The following is a 20,747-nucleotide window of genomic DNA, read 5'->3' as shown; positions in this document are numbered from 1 at the left end:
CGTGAGATCACTTACCTACAGAAAGAAGCCATTCTTCCTTTAGAGGGCAGTGAGAAGTAAAGTTTTACTCCAGATATTATCAGCATTTTCTGAACAATACTTCATTCTTTTTCCTTTCAGTTGTCTCCCTACATTCTAGCACAGCTTCTGTATCAGCACTCCTTCCTTCCAGAACAACAGCCCTGATCAGACAATATCCAAAGACCAACTTGCACTGTGTGAAGCAGTACAAGATGTCAATAGGCTTTTCAGAAGCCATTTAATAGCCTATTGTATCACTCTGTACAGGACATAGTACAGTTCCCAGCTGTCCTGGCTTTACTTTAGCAGCCCTCGGAACATGTCTAAACAGACTGGTTGGCTCTTCTCCAGCACTGATCTGGGCATCAGTGTGTAACCAGATAAGGCAGCTGTACTTCGGTTTTCCCCATCTAGTTCCACCCCAAGCAATCCCCTATTATATTGTACTCAAAAGCATATGCTGGCCTCTCACTACAGCCTGGTGTAGAGATAGATTCTGATTTTCAGCATTTCAGTTTTATTACAGATTCTTGCATTTACTTCACAGCAAGGACCTCATTTGTACAAAACAGTGCACCAGTCTGGTGTTAAGGATGCTATGGATTGAAAACAAGAATGACTTATAGAAGAATGTTGGATTCCTGAATAAAGTGCTTGATCTGTAAAATGAAGTGTTCACAGGTAATCTACCAGAAGCTTGATGAAAATACCCATTAAACCTGACACATTATACAAATTTACAATTTAACATGCCTTTAATAGGGAGAAGTAAACCTGCTTCAACACACATACTTTATTCTCATCCAAATAAACCAGTTTCACTTCCTGCTGTGCTTACCAGCAATTGCCTGGATTGCAGTAAAATCTGACCTCCTTGAATTGTAGTCCAACAACACCTGTGTGCTAAAAGCTGATGTAGATCATCACTATCCTAGATCAAACTCTTCAATGGGTCCATTTAAAGTTCATGTTGCTACTTCAAGTATGTGAGGAAGAGAGGAAAGGGGGAAAAATACACCCCAAGATCTAGGCACAAAGAGAATGCTTCCAAGAAGATGCATTTATTACAAAATTAAATTCCAAATTCTACTTCATTTTCCATTATCACCTGTACAAAACACATTTATAGCTCAAGGGAACATTCTCCCATCCACACTGTATGATACAGTAATTGCACTGTGGTTAGAAGACATTCAGTTCGTGGACAGATGGACGCACACACACACAGACAGCATTAGTAAGAAAGCTTCAGGATACAGGGCAGAATTACAAAGGAAGCCCTCTCACTGCTGCTACAAACTCTTGCTCATCCAGGTTCAAGTTCTCCAAGGATGGCTCCAAACAGTGACTCTTGTAAAACACAATAACCTCACTTGGCAACGTTTTAGGAACAATTACAAATTCAGCAGCAGTGGTATCCGTGCTAATATATCACCACCTCAGATAGTATTTGTGACAATCATAGCCCTTGACATTCAAGTAAAGAGCATAAAAAAGTTTAAAAAGTGAAACAACTCACAACCCTCCACGCAACCAAGGTCTTAGTACTTTAAAGAAGACAGAGACAATTTTCAGTCCTGACTGCTTGCAGTTCACAGTCCCCCGGTGAAAACAGCAAGTATGCTGTGGAAGTGGTGTTCTTATCCTCAGCCTTCCTTTCCCAGCAGGAAAGAGCCTTATGTTCTAACAGTCCACACACTTTTGCTTTCATGACACACTTGCCCATGTATGGGGTCACTTGCTGTAAAGGGGTAAAAAAAAATAATCTTACCTACATTCCCCAGCTGGTAGAGACATAGGGCTAAGGAGATTTTCACATTGTCAGCAGGATCCCGAGAAGATGAAACAGGGCTTGTGCACAGAGTGCCAGTCGAGAGGGTAAATCACTCAGGCACAGCATGGAAGGGAAGCTTCTAAGTGTGGCAATGGAGAATTTCAGGTAAATGCCTGTTTTTCTGTGTTAAGAGTTGGTCCCTTGAAAATAATTCTCAGAGGGATTCAGGAGGAACAGGAGGGAATTGTCAAGTAATGCATTTGTTTACCTTTCCATAACAAGGTTCTGGTTTTGTTCTCAGATTACAGGTATTCATTTACTCAGGATACTACAAGATGTCTGTTCTACCCCTTGTTCAGGCACCTGTATGAAACGGATGCACAGCCCAAAAACTGGGGAAAGCAAAGACATGTCCTGTTCTTTGGGCATACTTGAAGAAGCAGAAGAAAGGAGGAAGATATAAAAAGGTAGATCCTGTCAATGCCCTTTGTGCATCAATCAGCCTTTCCAATCGAGACGCAAAAAGAAAACCCTACACAGAAAGGAAAGGGGTGGTGGCTCTCATACCCACCGGGCTGCAAACAGTGGTGGTGAGCAGTGATGACACAAAGTCCTCCACCTGGACCAAGAGCAACCTTGACACAGAAATCTCCATTCAAATCCTCCTCACGGTCACATCCCTGCCTCATAGAATGAGTAGTCCAGTTCCTGGAAATAAGCCGGTCCCTGCTGCTGCAGTAGATATGTGTGTATTGATGTCCTGAAGTGACTGTTAATAGAAACCTTTTAAGATGGATGGATTGTCTAGGATAATGCTAGATGAGCCTAGGGGCCCTCTACCTATCCTTCAAAGACTGAAGAGTTGAAGATATTTTACACACAAAAAAGAATTTGAACCAGGGAATGTGGTAGCCTGCAGCTTTTTGTGATTTGAATCCATGGATACAATTTGATGAAATACTTTGTCAGTGATAAAGGGAGCCCTGTCTGGCAAAGTTCAAAGAGAGCAGCTGCTCCAGAGAACTGCATCTTCTGGCCTCAGAAAGCACTGTGAGCCATTTTCCACATGACTGGGGAAGAAGACTAACAAGCAGTCCTCAAAAAAACCCTGAACTCATTCCACAAGCACAACTGGAAAAGCTGAACTGAAGCAGTCCAAATTCCATCCAGAAAGCAAAGAGTGCCCTACACCCATTGCCTCATGTTTGTACTACTCAGACATTTTAAGACAGAGTCAGTAATGGAATCCCAATTATTTTATTTTATTGATCTCACAAAATATCAGTTACTATTATGTTCCAGCTGTGGCCTGACAGGTTTTAAGAAGCAAATATTGAAGGTCAAATTCTAAAATAAAAAATGAAATTAAAAAGAAATCAGTACTCTTCTCCTGAAAGAAGACAGACCTACACCAGTCTACACTTACTTGAATACCCAAACCTTGGAGTCCACAGACTACAGAGGAAACATCTGTTCTCTAGACTCCAATATAGATCTTTCAATCTTTTTACCTCCAGATTAAAAAAGAAAAAAAAGTTCTGCTGGAAGTTACTCCCTCTTGTGGAATAGCAAGATTTTTTTTCACTGTATGCCTCCATCCCCTTACCAGCATACAAGACCTAAGAAACAGATTAGTCTCAATGTCAATCTAATGCTCTCAGAGAATTTCTGAAATGACAGTCCTAAAGAAAAATAAACCTTTGTGTGTACTGAAACAGAAGCTGGGGTTGTGCATAGGAAGGTGGGATGGGAGCATGACATTTGCCACCTTTAGCACTCAGCAGCCAATCCACATCCAAAAGATTATTAGTGATAAAGGATGGAGGGACCCTGGCCAAGGAACAGAGTGGTTCATCATCTTCAGGCAACTTCTACAAAGCTGACCCCTTCATAATAACTGAAGAAATCAAGGATACTGACTCAATATTTACATTCCCACAGGTTTAATCTGATGAACAAAGAGTTTTAGAAACTGTCATTCCAAAATGCTCATGTTTCTTAGGGTTTTTTTGTTGTTAATGCTAAGAGCAAGCGTGGGATTATATGTGCTGCAAAAAAACTCTGCACTTTAAATCATAGCTTTTATTAGCTCTTTTGGCAAATCCTCCTCATGAAAATGGGACTACCCTAGGGAAAGCTCAGATTCAGCTTAGCAAAATATTAAGTTAATAATCTCACCAAGAGTAGAAGATGCTGAATCCCATTGGTACAAAGGCAGCACTGCACTGTCAGCCACTCACAGTGCCAACAGTTAACAACTCGAGCTGCTGTCAGATCAAGTAGGATCTGAAGAAGTTTGCAGCCTTCTCTCTCATCCTTCTTGCCTATATATCACCACAGTGAGCCCCTGGCTCATGCAGGTAAGAGCACTTCCTGCAATAACAAGTGGAAAAGAATCATCAAACCCAGTAGCTAATTAGTGCAATGACTTTCCACCATATATGACCAGCAGGTGATTAACTCAAAACCTTTAGAATCAAAAGCACATGTCCATCCCATTTGACTTAGTATCTATAGGAGTCAGCTTCTGGAGAGATGTGACATACCAAGCCAGAGCCTTTCAACAGCAAGCAGCTGCCTTACTGAACAATGCTATGGATCTCTATTGAAGGGGAATGAAAGCAAGTCTGACTGGAGTCTAGTACCCCCCACAGAACAACTATGCTAATGCAGCCCTTCTGTGCGGTAGGAAATACATTAGAATTCAAGATTTGGTAAGAGAAATAAATGCACAATTCATGTTTAAAGGGAGATACGCTCACCTGTAATTTTGACAAAAGGCTGTGGAGCAGAACAAGAACTCTGAAATGAAAGGCTTGAGTGCATTGAAACATACACAAACGAGTTTCAGATATTACTTCTTGATACAGGAACACAAGTGGGGTATAAGTGTCATTCATGTTGGATGCTACAAGGTAGCAACTTGAACTGTGACAAGAAATTGAAACTGGTTGAAGAGTAGGAGATGGAATAAAAGGAACATCTACAAAAATAGACCTAACACAGGACAAAGGTACCTGATAAACTGAATTCTGATTTCTTGGAAGGGGTGGATTCAACATTCAATGGCTTTTGACACTTAAGAGACAAAAAATTTTTGCCTGGCCTCACATTTCCTTCAATATAGTAATTTGATGTCCAGCAATCTATGAGAGGGAACTTTTTCCATATGGGAATACAGTGAGCAGATACCTTGGCACCAGCAGCCAGTTTTTCATTCCTTAAGATGAAGCCTTCCTCTAAAAGCACAGGTACTGGAAATGAAATAGCTGGGATCAAAAGGTGAATGACAGCCATCTGTAAAATTTCCAAGCTATCATTTCAGTCTCTAGTACATCCTCATGCTGGTCTCCACAGCATACTGGGGCTGAAAACAAACCACCTGTCATTTCCACTGTCATTTTCTTGGCAGTTTCAGACAGAACTGCAAAGAAGCTACAAAGCGCTGAGTTGGAACAGTCTGGCTCTGGAAACAGGCCTGCTAGGTAACTGTTACAAATGATTAAAGGTGACCAGAAAGCAAGGCAGTACATAGGGCTAAACAATTTCATCTCTGTATGCAGAAGGCCTGGGAAGCAGGCAAGGCACGGTGGCTCAAGAGATTTCAAGCAGACTCCTTTCAGTCAAATTCTAAAAATTCAGGGTCAGAACAAAAGAACTGCAGATAGCCAGGGCAGGGTGGAATGGAGGTCCCCATATACTTACAGGATGCTTTCAAAAACCTCACCAAAAGAAAGACTGTTAATCATGATAGAAGTCCTAAGGTCTCAGACACTGTCTGGCTTTCCAACTATAATGGTGCTTAGATTACAAGAAGGAAGACACACACAGGTGTACATGCAATCACAGACAGCCTCCAGCTTCTGCTGCTCTGAGTGCTGGAATGCCACAGCTGTTTGACTGGTATATATTGCTCAAAAGAATTGACATCTAAGCAGCCAGCTGTCCATGAATATAACCTAAGGATTCAGGACATGAGTCTTTTAATTTAAGGGGACCTTCTCATCCTCTGCATCTTCCAATGCAGGCAGTGCAAACAAATGCCAAAGCAACAGGGCTACCTATACCCAGAGTTCTCCAGAGAGGGCGTCTTCAAAGCACCAGAATCAGCCTGACATTGCAGCAGATCTCATGCTTCTCATCCGCTGTTCCCAGGCTTCCCTTGTTGGCTCTAGAATTCCCAGGAGTCCATCCACCGGAGCCCTGCCATGGGGCTGCTAGGATCTGAGGCCATAGGTCCTATCATCCCATAGGACAGAGGATGGAAGAGGTAGAAGCTGTGGAAAGAAATCAAAAGCCCATCAAGGACCGCATGGTTTTCTGTTTCAAGAACTTTGCAGCAGATTAGTCCATAGAGATGTCCTACAGAATCTTTGTCTTTGGGTTGCACTAAGCTCCACTGGGGACCTTCTAATCTCTGCTGAACGCAATACATACATAGCAAACAGTTTCATAACATATGGTATTTTCTCTTAGAAACCAACAGTTTTGGAGAAAAGCCAGCTGATAAAACCTACAGCAATAAAAAATCTGCCTATATTTGAGGAATATGGCACCATCATTGGGACTAGCACCAGAAACCCTGGATTTTGGGATTGGAGGAAAATAGAGTGTTCACACTGCGTGCTGGGACAAAAGAAAGATTTCCTGCAATGGAAAAATGTCCTATAAAGCATTACTGGGACACGGATGCTGAATCTAATAAAAATTGAGGGTTTAGGACTGGGCTTGAGGATGTCTGACAAATTCAGGAGAGAACAGAGACAGAGACTCAAGGCTAAGGAAAATTAACAGGCATTAAAGTTTCCATTGAGATGGCAGCTATCACACATTCATGAAAAGTCAAGCTTTCAGCACTCACCTGTACAGGATAAGCAGAACCAGCGCCAGGAACCCCCCTCCATATACTTTTCTAGCTGTAGTGCTGGGTGAAAAGAACCCAGCACAAAACTTCAGTAATGAGTCCCAGGTGATTCCTAGGAGAAGGAAGAGGGAGGAATCAGGGGAAGAACAGAGCCGCTATGTTCACTGACTGGGCTGATAAAGCACTGTTAACACCAGAAGACCATTCAAATTTTAAATTCATTTACCGTGGTAACCTTAAAAACTATAGAGATTGTTTTGTATCAGCAGAAGGTTCTTTTTTCCCCTACCTTTCCATTTGAATAAATGTAAATGAGATCTGGGCCTAAGATCCTAAGTTGTTACAAAATCACAGGAAAAACTACCAAGACCAAATTATAAACACACATGACAGAAAAGTCGGGAAAGCAAACAAAGAGAAGCAACTTGTACAAAAGCATATATAAACAGTGAAACAGCAGAGAATAGGAATCTCATCTCTAAATTTAAATGCCCTAAACACTAGACATGACTGCCTTTTCAGGGTAGCAACAAAAAAAAAAAAAAGACAATTTGGCCCAGCAAGGTGTTTTGTGAAAAACATTTTGAATTAGTCAATGTTTTCAAGCACTTTGCACAAGCAAGCAGAAAGCCTATTAAAATTAATAAACTTTTTAATCTGAAAACATTAAATTTAATGGAATTTCACCTGGTTTTCCACCTTGTCTTCTCCTAGACTCTAGTATTTACCTGTCAACATGCTGGAAAAAAGCATGGCAGGAAAGTAGTGGTGAAAGTAGAGAACTCGCCCCATCATAAAAAAAGGGAGGTAATGAAGGAGCCAACCCAGCATGATCTGCCCTCCACCACGTAGCACGACTCTGGATAGTTCTGGAACACAAGTATACAGACAGAGAAAAACTCAGCTACAGTTCGTATTTGCAAACCTTAACACACTAAATAAACTCAACAGGAAAGATCTTTGCAGGAAGTCATGTATTGGTCTGAAATTGCTTCAAGCCTCCGCAACATCCTGGCTGCACTCTTTATAAACATACTGTAAGGTAAACTTATGCAGGTATTCTTCCCAAGAATGCCAAGGCAGTGGAAGGATTATAAAAAAGGTTTATTTCAGGTGCAAGGACCACTTTTTTATGATGCAGCATGCATCGGATCTTCAGGGGCAAAAGGCGACTTCCCGCCCCCTCAAAGCCCCCTTTATCCTCTCTGATTCTCTGCCACCTTCTCAAGGAGGCCTTGTACGTGTCTGCAAACGTTATCTGTCTGCATACTACAAGAGAGATATCGTGCTCACAGCTTTTTCCTGTAACATTCTCTGAAATGCCATTTGAAAAGGCATTTTGCAGTTTTTCTAAGTGAAACAAGTTCTAGCTTTCTGTTACAAAGTCTTGCACGATTGCACCTATCCCTACACTACAAACACTTGTCAGGAGAACAGTAAAGAGAAAAAATATAGAGACATAAATCTCAAGGGACTGGCAGGAGGTTGATTATGCTGTATGTTAAGACCAAATGTGCAGTTCCTCAGGGCATACATCAGACTAATCAGGTCACTCCAGTTACTGATGTTTTTTATTCTCTCTGCAATGAGACTATGAGCCATCCAGATGATCACTCTGCCTGGAAAGAAATGTTGCCTAGCTTTCAGAGCCTGGGGAAGACAGTGAGAGCTCTGGTGTCTGCATACAGCTTAGCCAATAACTTATTCTATAATTGAGTAGTTTCCCATCACATTTTAGAATTCACTCCCCACAAGGAGAGCTACAAAATGAAACAACCATTGAACTAAACTGGAATGGTCAAAATATGACTTATTAGGGTTTGTGAATAACTCTACCTCTAAAATGATTCAAAAAAGGACCATTGTATCTCTTGCATTTGCCATTTGCTTTGCAAAAAGATCGGGAAACATTTCTCATTTTAAAACACTGTGCATACTACAGAAGTACAGAGAACATGCAGACCTTCACAGCAGGACTTTGATCCAACTGGCCTGTATCCCTTGTAGCATTTCTGTTGAAGATCTGTGCTGTTCACCATTAAACTATTTAACATATGAAGATCCCACTCTTTTCCTTGTGGACACTGCTCAATAATTCAAGCGCAGTCGTTTCCTACCCTTGATGCACAAAGTCCCGCCATCCATACACTTTTCAGGTGTCTGCAAAAGGCATTTATGAAAAGGAAGACCGACCTTACCTTTGAGTTCATACGTCAGTTGGACACCTCTCTTCAGTGCCACGGCAGTGCAAATTGTTATCAGAAAATATAACCCCATAGTGACCAGATTTAGCCACCAAATAACCTACATGGGAAAAAATAAAGATTTGGGACTTCGTGGTGGACACGTGCATGTGAGATGAAAAGTTACATGCAAACATTAAGAGTACAATAAGAGAGACTGTCCAAAAGGAGAAGAAGGAAGAGAAACAGTGTCAATGGAAGAAGCAAGACTAAGCTAAAATTTGCTAAAGACATTGACTTGGAACCTCCCACTCCAACTTACTGGGTTTCCCAGCAAATAGACACGATAATCCGTCTCATTGACACCAGAAAAACGCAGGCCCTGAAGAAAGAGATAGGAAAGAAGTAAAATGGATATTCATCAGTCCAATTGCATCTTCAGTGCAATGAAGAGGTGCTATGCTTCTAGAGGCACTGCAAAAGCACTTGAAAATAGAAAAGAAGGTGGACTAATCAATATACCTGGTAGTTGATGGGCCAGTGCCAAGGTTTGGATGTAACTTCATTGTCCTTTGGTTTGAGGCCACTGTTTCCCTACAGATAAGTCAACATAAAATTTATATGAGCAGGCAGTTATGCTGCAACACCTGTCCAGAAATGTCTGTGTATGCAAACATACATCTTTCACTCAGGAAGAGTGAAAGCTCTTTTCTGACTTACATGAACACATCATCTTCCACAGAAGGGAATGCAATGAGGAAAATTAATGTTTTATTATTACTGTGCAAGTGAAAATGTTCTTTAGGTACCATAAGAGGCAGTATTCTCTCATTTCTCTTCTCCAGCGTTTCTGTTACTGAGGACACATGTTGCATAAGCAAGACCTTTGTTCATTAAGAGACTACTGTGACAAGTTTCCCTCCACTATGAAAAAAACCCAAGCTTCAGAAAGATTATTTCCATGGAAACTCATGCAGGTGCTTCCTTACCTGAGATACATTATCACTGATTGCCATGGAAATGCTTTAAAATAACACTTTACAAGCATTAACAATAATTTTCTTGACTACTTTCTTTCTCTTAAAAATCTGAGAAGACCTTTACAAACAATAACAAAGAAAACCTTGGACTCCATTCTCAAAATACTAATTTCTCATTCTTCAGCTGAAGGACTGAGGAGCTGGAAGCAGAAGGGCTGTGGCCAAGAGTACAAAAAACAATCATGGAGAAAAGACTGCAAGAGCAGTTCACCTTGAAAATATTTAATCTGCTCTTTTTTTTTTTTTTATATTCAGAGATAAAGAAAAAACCAGAAATCACAGCACCTTGATCAACTTCAAAAAAAAATCAGAAGTTTTCCATTTTCAATCCAAACACTTACTGTTCTCCTAAATGTCTGTTTTGCTTATTTTCTTGACTTTGACCACAGTAACATCCTCCTGCCTAGCAAATACTAATTTAACTTTAAAACCTTCAAGGAAGGTAAGTAAAGTATGACATAACTAGGTTGTAGCCAGATCACACCAACAGCAGAGCCAGGCACTACGTCCAAGGCTTCCAAACTTAGACGAATTAGTTCCATTCCTTTTTCTAAGCATAAATTCAAGTAGGTTGCTCAGGCATGTAAATTCTGCCCTAGCTTGCAGCCATCACCCAGATCTCTCAGAAAGTGCTATTTCTTTTTGATGCAAGAGAGAGGAGAAAGAAAATGATAATTTAGAATTAATGATATCCTACCCGGATCATAACCATGTGGGATTCTAGCAGAATTTCTGCAAAAGAAGGCTTCAAAACATCCAGGCTGATATTGGGCACTGCGGAAAAAAGAGAGAAAAACAGATTAGACGTCTGTATGGTTTACATTTATTTGCATCTTTCATAAAAAACTACATTCTCTCCTTCTGCAACAAATCTGCTTCCAGAATCTCTTTGAATTCTCTACGCAATTCATTCATATTCTAAACACAGAGGCTTGCAGTTAAAAGCATCCCCCAGTGAATTTTACAACTGATGTACTCCTGGATTTCCTCCTTTACTTTCAGGAGCAAGAGAAAGAGACAGAACTCCATGAAATTAACAGATTTGTATTTCTGGCTAAAATTAGAGCCATGCTCTTCACAGGCTGCTGTTTACCTGTAAATGAGCAATATGTGTGGGAGTGCATTACAACAGAACAAGAAATTCTACCAAGTCAAGAGCCCAGGATTTCTCTCCTTTGGTTTGCATACAGTTGCTCTCAAAGGATGAAGAACAGTAAGTTTTTTAATAACTCAGAACTCAGCCCAAGTCACCTGCAATTCATGGGATGAAAATTGTGCTGAATAACTCGGGCCAGATGAGGCTGTGAAACATGTAACTCCTGGATGAGGCCGCAAGGCCCATCTGTCATTACTGGCAAATTCATATCTCTGTCACACACTATTAATTTCTTGATGGTACTGCAAGTGATTATTTAGCATGCCCCAGTAAGTGAGGGGAAAAAAATACACTAGAATAGGTGGATCCTAGATTTTTTAAAAAATCATTGCAATATGTATGACATACATCAATGACAATAATTCCCAATTAAACAAAAAACGTTAAAAATAACAGGTTGTACTGCAGTGCCGCTCGTGAAGATCTCAAAATCCTTAAAAAAGTCTTTATACTTCCACTACACTTCAAGCACTATCACCAGCTTGCAGTACAAACAGTGAAACAGAAAAAGGCTCCGCAACTCTGCAATGGCCCAAGTTCAGCAAGTTTGCACTTAAACTGGGAAAGAACACACATATTCCAAATGCTGAATGCCAGTTATTGCCATCTGATAGCTCATCCCTTCCTTTAACAGCAAGCCAAGATGCACTCTCAAACTGAAAGGAAATAAATTACTTACACTTAGGGTTAATATGATCTTCAAAGTTCCAGAGAGAATTGGGAGTCTCCTTCAGGTATGGTGTGCAGGTGACTTCCACTTGTTCCCAACCCCTGAGGAATAGCAGAACAGTTAACCACCACTCCACAAGAACACTTGATATTTCCAGTTCATGTCTGATTTTTCCCCATTTAGCTTTATACTTCTCCACAACACCTATCATATCATGTAACCTCAGCAGTTGCATTCTTACATGCTCTAAGAACCATGAAGAAACCAAACCAGATTTGCAAGGCAGTCAACATCAAAATTCTACTGAGTATTTGAACCACATTTCTAACTTTGGACATCTAAAAAAGCCTAGGTCCATAGGTGGGATTTTTGAAAATGATGCACATTCACAACTAGCAACTACATCAGTTCAACCTTTATAGTCCCTCCAGAAGAAAATCACCATCATTAATTTAAATGGATCCATGCCTACAACAACTGTATTACAGAAATAAAAGAATTACCTTAGGAGATACCAATAAGTGTTCTTTAGTCTGTCACCCTATTTCTGGCAGGTCACATCAAAGAGGAAGTGCATCAAACCCTACAGTAATGTGACAGATTAATAAGGAATTTTCTATCAACCACCACTAATTAATTAATCCATTAATTAATTACCTTACCTGGAAGAACAGTGATTACTACCCTTTAAATTAAAAAGAAATATAAAAACCCAACATACTCTGAATCATCCCTATTTGCAGTTAAAAAGTATTTTTTTCCCCTTAGCTCTTAGTATCATCAATATTTTGTGGCAGTAACTTCCACTCACAGAGTAAGTTTTTGTTGGAAAAAAGCCCAAATCACAACCTTTTTTAAAAGCTCTTGACAGAGACTGCCTTTTTTTTCTTTTTAACCAAACACATTATTTACATATGAGCCCAGTTTTATGGCCAAGTCTAACTGGCACTTGCATTCCTGACCAGGCAGTCACCGTAGGTACCTGCCTGTGCTCACTATGATTCAGTATCCACAGGATTCCTTATAATCTGGTTTAACCATAACACAGTGAAGGGAAATCTAAGCTAGCAGAAACAGAGGCAGCAGCTCTGGAAACAGTAGCAACATGACTACACAGCCTGCTGCTTCCAGATCCATGGTAGCATCCCACACAGAACAGCTTTGCAGATATGGCAGCTTGCTCGTCATTAGTCTTGGTGTCTCTGCATACATGTCATTTTAATGATGAAGTTATATAATTCTAGGACAGAAAACCCTGACCCCTGCTAATAGCAACTTGTAACCATTGCCCTTGCTTCAGATGCTGCATGCAAAAATGGCATAAGGTCTTCCAACAACAACACAAACTAATACCAATAAAATTTTGATGATTATGGTATGGAACAGCATGAACTACCCCGGTTTCTAGCAATTTTTGTGAACCCTAAGGATAAAATGGGTTCACATCTGTTCACGTCTGTCATCCCCTCCTGGACTTATCAGATGACAAGATCTATGTCCATGCCATTCCTGGATCTCTTAGTAAGGAATATTATTTTTTAGAGACAATCTGGATGCATCCTAGATCCAAGCACTGGCACCTCATTGATTATGGCTTGGTGCAACAGAGAGATGTTCGCGATGTTCATCATACCCGCGTGATGTCTAGTGCAGAATGCCAAACAGACCATCGACTGTGAACTGTAAACTTAACTTCAACCTTAAGTTCAAACCTAAAAGGGGAGGTATTCCAAGGAGGAGACTCCAAGTTAACGATCTTTAATCAGCTAAAGTGAGAGACAGCTTTCAGGCAAACCTTCAAACTAGGCTCGAGGATCATTCCATAGATTCCTCTCCTGAAACACTTTGGCAACATATTAAAAATAGTATCCTGCAGTCCTCTGAAGAGTCCTTAGGGTTCTCCTTCAAGAAGAACAAGGACTGGTTTGATGAAAACAATCAAGAGATCCAGGAATTGTTGAGGAAGAAGAGAACTGGTCACTAAGCACACCTTGCTCAGCCATCTTGCCATGTAAGAGGAGCAGCCTTTCGTCTTGAATGCAGCAAGCTCCAACAGAAACTTTGTGACATCCAGAACAAGTGGTGGATCAATCTAGCAGGAAAAATTCAATTATGTGCAGATACGGGTGATTACAGAGGATTCTACGAGGCCCTGAAAACAGCATATGGGCCTACATAGCAGGTCCAAAGCCTCATGCACATATGGTCAGGTGCTTCTCACAGATAAAACCTCCATTCTGAATCATTGGTCTGAACACTTTCAGACTCTTTTCAGTACCAACTGTGTAGTGCAAGACTCAGCAATTCAGACCATCACACAACAACCGGTGAAGAATGAATTAGACATTGCCCCTACTACGGAAGAAACTCCTAAGGCCATACAGCAGGTGAAAATTAGCAAGGCAGCTGGGGTCGATGGAATTCCACCCAAAGTCTGGAAACATGGGGGCCTTGCACTCCATGCTAAATTTCACAAGTTTGTGGTGCGCTGTTGGGAACAAGGTGAACTACCATCAGACCTCTGTGATGCAGTCATCATCACTTTGTATAAGAAGAAAGGATATAAATCAGACTGCTCAAATTACCGTGGTATTACTCTTCTCTCCATTGCTGGCAAGATCCTGGTAAGAATACTCTTGAACAGACTAACACCCGCTATAGCAGAAGAACTTCTACCTGAAAGCCAATGTGGTTTCAGAGCCAACAGGAGTACCACAGACATGGTGTTTGTTCTCAGATAACTGCAAGAGAAGTGTAGGGAACAGAACAAAGGTCTCTATGTAACCTTTGTTGACCTCACCAAAGCTTTCAATACTGTGAGTAGAAAAGGTCTATGGCAGATTTTGGAACATTTAGGTTGTCCCCCCAAGTTCCTTAAAATGATCATCTCACTCCACAAGGATCAGCACAGCCAAGTCAGATATGGCAATGCACTTTCTGAGCCCTTTCTAATAACCAGTGGTGTGAAACAAGGCTGCGTTCTTGCACCAACCCTATTCACAGTCTTTTTCAGCATGATGTTCCAAAGGGCCACAGCAGACCTCAATGAAGAAGATGGTATCTACATTCGATACCGTACTGATGGAAGCCTATTCAACCTCAGGCGATTGAAGGTCCACACTAAGACCTTAAATCATCTTGTCCGTGAGCTGCTTTATGCTGACAATGCTGCCCTTGTCGCCCACACAGAAGCAGCTCTGCAGCGTTTAACATCCTGTTTTGCTGAAGCTGCTGAGCTTTTTGGGCTGGAAGTCAGCTTGAAGAAGACAGAAGTTTTCTATCAGCCTGCACCTCAGGAAGTCTTCCATCATCCCCATATCACCATTGGCCAATCAGTGCTCAAATCAGTCCAGCAGTTTAATTACCTAGGTAGCCTCATCTCCTCGGATGGTAAGATTGATGGAGAGACAGACAACAGGTTAGCAAAGGCATATAGTGCCTTCAGAAAGCTTCATAAAAGAGTTTGGCGAAATAAACACCTGAAGAAAAGTACCAAGATCAGTGTTTACAGAGCCATAGTGCTTTCTACTCTCTTATACGGATCTGAATCACGGGTCATCTACCACCACCACCTGCGACTCCTAGAACGCTTCCATCAACTCTGCCTCTTTACAATCCTAAACATCCACTGGTCAGATTATGTGACCAATACATCTGTTCTAGAACAAGCAGCAGTCACATGTATTGAGGCCATGTGGCTGAGAACACAGCTGCGCTGGGCAGGGCACGTCTCAAGGATGAAGGACCATCACCTCCCTAAGATCTTGCTTTATGGTGAACTTGTCACTGGCTGCCACAAGAGAGGAGCCCCGAAGAGAAGATACAAGGACTCCCTGAAACAACATCTCAGCCTTGGCCACATTGATCTTCATCACTGGTCTACTCTGGCCTCCAATCGGGAGGCCTGGAGACACACTATCTATAACGTTGCTGCTTCTTTTGAGAACACACGCAGGATCACTCTTGAGGAGAAAAGACAACTCAGGAAGAATCGTGTCTTGCTGATACCATTCAAGGAGTCTTTCTGCTGTGCCTTTTGCAACCGGGCGTGTCTGTCTCGCATTGGCCTCTTTAGCCACCGGCATGCTTGCAGCAAATGTGGGTAGAGTCCTTCCCAAATCTTCATTTGTGAAGCCAAGCCATGATGATACATTCACTGTAACAGACTGCATAACTCTAACCCAGATCTTCCCCTCTGATTATATTTTTAGTACCTCCTAGTTCCATTTTTATTCTTTTAAAAAAATGGAGGAAATCCGGTTATTGCTTAGTTTAAAACCATCATTGAGTAAAGGAACATGTCAGCTCAAGGCCTTGTAGGGGTGGAGGGGGATTACAAACTGTTTACCATTTTGGCAGAGTCTTTCCAGAAGAGCCCAATATACACCCTGTGGCCACATGGATTAACCGGATCTGACTCCGTAGGACTTTGATGAGCTTCTCAGTCTTTCTGCCCACCACTTCAATCCGCCAGAAATCATTGGAGTCTCCTGTTCCATTCTATCATGCAAACATAGCATTGCAGAAAAAAAAAATCACAAAACCAGAAAAACAAACAAACAAACAACTCCCCCCCCAAACTAGAAAACATACAGAATTGAAGCACTGCAAATAAGAAATTCAGAAACTGTAATGGTGGCAAAGCTAAACAAACAAGCCCAGACTACTCTCACTCAGACTTCACAGAAGAGATTCCCCATCAGGAGGACATCATTCTAGACATGAGCAAGCATTCACAAATACATCTTTATCTTGCCAACTTTAATTTTTTTTCTTCCAATTCATGCTTGACTGTGGCTCAGAACTACAGCATAAACAGGGGTAACTTGGCTGCTTCATAAAAGGGGTTTAGGCAACAGATCCTTGCATTTAGAAATTCAACCCGCAAAGCAGATTTCATTTTCATGATTCAAAATTCTGTCATCATTCTTTCAAAAAGGTACTTGTCTATGTGACAAGGCCAAATACATAAAATAATACTTGTCAGAGCAACTTCAAGGTTGCTCAGTTTGTCATTTCTGGAGTTGAATGCTGCCAAAGCTAGACTGGCAGTAAAAGTTTAAATTATTTTTTTATCTGTGTTCACATTTAATAGACCTTAAATATGAGATAAACCATTTCACACTAAATCAGTTTTTCCTTCAGGATGGCAGATGCCCATCTATCACCTTGGCTAACAAACTAAAAAAAAAACAACAATAAATCCCCTTGGCATGATACGAACTCTCCCTAAAAGGAGCTTTTCTTCTATCTTGCCTTCACTTACTATTCCATAGCCAGTGACCTGAAAATGCTTCCTCGTCAGGGGAGCTTCATGCTGGTGACTGTGCAGATTTCTAGAAGTTCTGAAATGAAATTAAAACTTTTGAACCTTGTCAATTTGTAATTAGAACATTGGTCTGAGTCATTCAGAGATCGGCCACTGCTCTAACCATCGAATTTCAGCTGAGGGCAGGCAGGATTCAGCCTAAACAGGATGGGGGACACTGATGGCATCTGTCACTTCCCACCATGTAACTGAGCTTATGCCACACTAGGCAGTGTGGAAAAGGATGACAGCATGAATAAATAGAACCCTCAAGCTATAATCTATCACCTCCAAGTGGAGAAGACGTTGGGTTTTTGTTTTGCTGTGGACTTTTTTTTTTTTTAACAGTAAAGGTGGGACAAACAGACTTGCTCTTGTAAGAAGAAAAGTAAGATCCTGACCTTCTGTGATCAGTTTTGCTTTTGAGGAGAAAGACTGTACCATTTAGGGGAATCAGTGGCCACCATTAGCACCAGCACGGTGCAGGTAGCCAGCCTCCCCCCCTGGCAGACTGGTGACTGAGGCAACCAGAGACCTGGCCATATCCCGGTCAGTCCTAAACACGAGCGCCACCTGCTGCATCTCTTCCGCAGCACCGCTGCTTCACCTCCTGCTCTGGAGACCTCACCACGACTTAACCAATTTTGCCTAATCAATTTTTATCATACTCATTACCGTATACTTGATAGTAAACGCCCAAATTCAAGGAATTTAAAAAAATGGTCTTATAATAATTTCGGAAACCTAAGCAATTATTTGTGCAGATGCCATACTGAATACAACATGACGTGATTTCCTAGCTCACAAGTTTTGAGGTCCTGTTATGAAATCAAAGCTGTGAAAGCACGAGGCATTTTGGCACAGTGATGTTAGACTAGACAAAAACCATATATCAAGTCACTAGGGTGACTTTGGTTCCTCTTAGGTATCCCTGGCAGAGAGAGAAGGCACCAAACTGACATTTTAATTCAGTGTTTCACTGTTGTGATCTCAGAACTTCATCGGGTGGATACTGCCTATGCATGTAGGAACAGGATACTTGCAGTACACCAAAAAAAAAACAAACACCTCACTCTTTATTTGCCTAGAAAACTCAGAGAGTGGGCACCAGCCCACACCCAATGAGGGTTTCAAAATTGCTTCTCTGCAAGAGTTACCCCTGAGTATCACACCTCACAGAGCAGAACAAATCTCTCTGCTGCTTACACAGGTATTTCTAATAAAGTTGTGTTGTTCCGTTAAAAGTTTCCTATTTAAGACACCTTTCAAACATTAACCATAGGAAAAAAACTCTACAAACCTCACACTGGAAATGCAGATATACAGATACCTCTGTCACACAGCCTGCTTGTGCTGGTCTGAACACATTGTCTCCAGCAGGACAAATCTCCCACCAATTCTATTCTATCATGTAATTTCTGAATCCCAGAAATCATCCTTACTCTTTATGTTCCAGACGAATAATATCTCCGTGCCTCACAAACTCCACAGGGCTCAAGGGGTCTGACAGATCTGCTGAAGGAAGGCAAACTAATTATATCAATGTACTGACAAACATATCAGGGTCTTAGAAAGTTTCTTGTTAATGCTCATGCTTGAAGTAGACAATACAAGCAAACAACTTTGTGTGGATACACTGGTGGTGGGTAAAAAAAAAGGAAACTGACAGGGAAAACATGCCTTAGCTACACTAGGTAATATTCTAAAACAGATGTATGTACAAACCATAGATTGTCACGTTCAGTACTCTTATCTTGTCCCAAGCAATCATTCCCAAAAATCTGTTAAGTACAGTGTACCAGAATGTACCAGGACCCAACTTCCACAGGACTCTCTGCCACAATAACAGATTGCAAAAAATACTGAGTTCAGACTAATTTCCTCTCTGCTGTTATTTGCAGCCCTACCCAGCTGAAAAATTGTCAATGCAACCTTAAGCTGAGAAACGCTTATTTATTTCAACTGTACAATCTAGAGAAGAACCAAAAACACAGTACACACACACAACATAAATCAAGATGGAGCCAGCTTCCCCCTGTTCTTCCTCCTCTCCCTCTCACATCCATGGAGGATACTCTGTCCTGGAGAGAACTCAGAATATTTATGCGAAAAACTGAAGCAGTAGTTATAAAAGGTATTTGTTACCTGTATCTGAATCATGTTTCTTTATAATCCACAGGTTATTCAAATCTTTATGTAAGTAGGCAGTGACCTGAAAGGACAGCAATCATTATTTTACGAAACAAGAAAAAAGCTGGTGATAGCAGACACACATTCGCCGGCAAATTGAAGGCCCAAATGAATGGACCAATAACACAGAAATCCTGGGATTACTTTTATGATTGTGCCCCCTGGAAGGTCAATACACAACAGTTCTAGTCCCTTGTTTTTAATACAAAGCAACAAAATCTATAACATAATGTATTTGTTTTAAACATAAGTTTTACAGCCTTCCTTGAGGTAACTTTCATATGGAAGACTATTCTGAAGTCCTCTTGGCCTCCATTTATGGACGATGGTCTTGCATTACAGCAAGGCCTTATTACTATAAGTCACCTCTCTGGTGCAATGTGGTAGGCTCTCTTCAAGCCTCCTTTTTAGCCAGACTTCCAGGCCAAGCACACAGCTGTGGCACTGAGGGGGTAACATGCTAAATAAACACACAGCTCCTGTCACATTGGCCCCTAATGCTAAATGCAAAGGGAGTGAGCCAATGGTTGCAGTCACAGGCAATACGAACACAGCACACTGACCTGCTGCTGGCGGGCCCCAATGCCCTCTGGGTAGAGGTGCCAGTGAGAGTGAAGGTATCCCCCTGCCATCCGAAGGTTCTTCATTGTGATCACAGACCCATATGCCAAGTCTGCATGAGAAGGAAGGAGGAAAAAAGGCATAAGGCAGCTCTCCTCTAAGCATCTCCCCCAGCTAGTCTACAGTGCTCCAATCAGACGTACATTGTCCTGTCCGCTTTGACGAAGCTTGTTTCCTGTTTGACGCGTTACTCCACAGGGCTCATTGCAAGCTTACCTTCCATCCCAACCACAGTTCAGTGAAACTGTTATACAACATTTGGCTTAAACACTTAAAACTCTCTCACTGAGTTTTAACATAAGCAGACGTGCTAGTTCTTTTGTATGCAATTTCAATAATGGGAGGCTTGAGATGGCTTTCCAAGAGTACATGATGAAATTAAAACATGATCAAGTTTGAAAAGCACATGACTACTTTGAAGCACTCCATCGCTGACCCCAACAGCAATACAAGAGGGAAGGAAGGCAAGCTGAGCTATCAGATAGCAGAGTTGATACCCTGGCTTAAGACACCTTCCTTCATAGCCCCCAACACAAGTGAGAGAACTCTGTCTTGGAGAGCGGACCTGATGCTCTTCCAGTAGCAGTTCTGGAGCAGGAAACAGCCAGAGAAAAGACAAAATGTCAAACAGTTAAACCAGATTAAAGGCTCAGTAGTCCCTAGGCAAGTTGAGGATTAGGGAACAATAACAGAGTCATCTTTCCTGTAAATTCACATGCATGCTGAATAGAACACAACCGGACCAGGGGCACACCGGGTCACAAAGAAACTGATAGTTTTCATTTGCACATGTTTTGAAAACAAATCCCACATCTGAATACCTTACAAACTTATGGTGAATAGGACAAATATATTTTTGTTGTCTCAAGCAATATTAAGGTCAAAAAATAACAAGATGCATGCACACAAAACAGTCAAAT

The 20,747-nt window shown here is 41.3% G+C and overlaps 1 protein-coding gene across 2 annotated transcripts in view; it reads right to left on the bottom strand.

Annotated features, from left to right (window-relative positions):
* Positions 1-757: 757 nt before the first annotated feature.
* The window catches only part of POMT2 (protein O-mannosyltransferase 2), a 31,747-nt gene continuing 11,757 nt past the window's right edge, over positions 758-20,747 (bottom strand). The window contains exons 9-21 of one of the 2 annotated variants that reach the window (XM_027637584.1): positions 19,770-19,879; positions 19,162-19,228; positions 18,459-18,531; positions 16,975-17,053; positions 16,057-16,208; positions 11,718-11,809; positions 10,580-10,656; positions 9,365-9,436; positions 9,165-9,224; positions 8,858-8,963; positions 7,388-7,528; positions 6,657-6,771; positions 758-6,072 (exon numbers count right to left, since the gene is read on the bottom strand). In XM_027637584.1, the coding sequence (XP_027493385.1) occupies positions 5,967-6,072; positions 6,657-6,771; positions 7,388-7,528; positions 8,858-8,963; positions 9,165-9,224; positions 9,365-9,436; positions 10,580-10,656; positions 11,718-11,809; positions 16,057-16,208; positions 16,975-17,053; positions 18,459-18,531; positions 19,162-19,228; positions 19,770-19,879 (1,250 nt within the window). In that variant the 3' untranslated portion in view covers positions 758-5,966. The remainder of the gene's footprint in view (positions 6,073-6,656; positions 6,772-7,387; positions 7,529-8,857; positions 8,964-9,164; positions 9,225-9,364; positions 9,437-10,579; positions 10,657-11,717; positions 11,810-16,056; positions 16,209-16,974; positions 17,054-18,458; positions 18,532-19,161; positions 19,229-19,769; positions 19,880-20,747) is intronic. The other variant, XM_027637585.1, reaches the window with a different exon arrangement.

Source organism: Corapipo altera, unplaced genomic scaffold (assembly GCF_003945725.1).
Source record: "Corapipo altera isolate COAL_440 unplaced genomic scaffold, ASM394572v1 23, whole genome shotgun sequence".
Lineage (NCBI taxonomy): Eukaryota > Metazoa > Chordata > Aves > Passeriformes > Pipridae > Corapipo > Corapipo altera.
The sequence above is the reverse complement of the archived record's forward strand: the minus strand, read 5'-3'. Positions and strand labels throughout refer to the sequence as shown.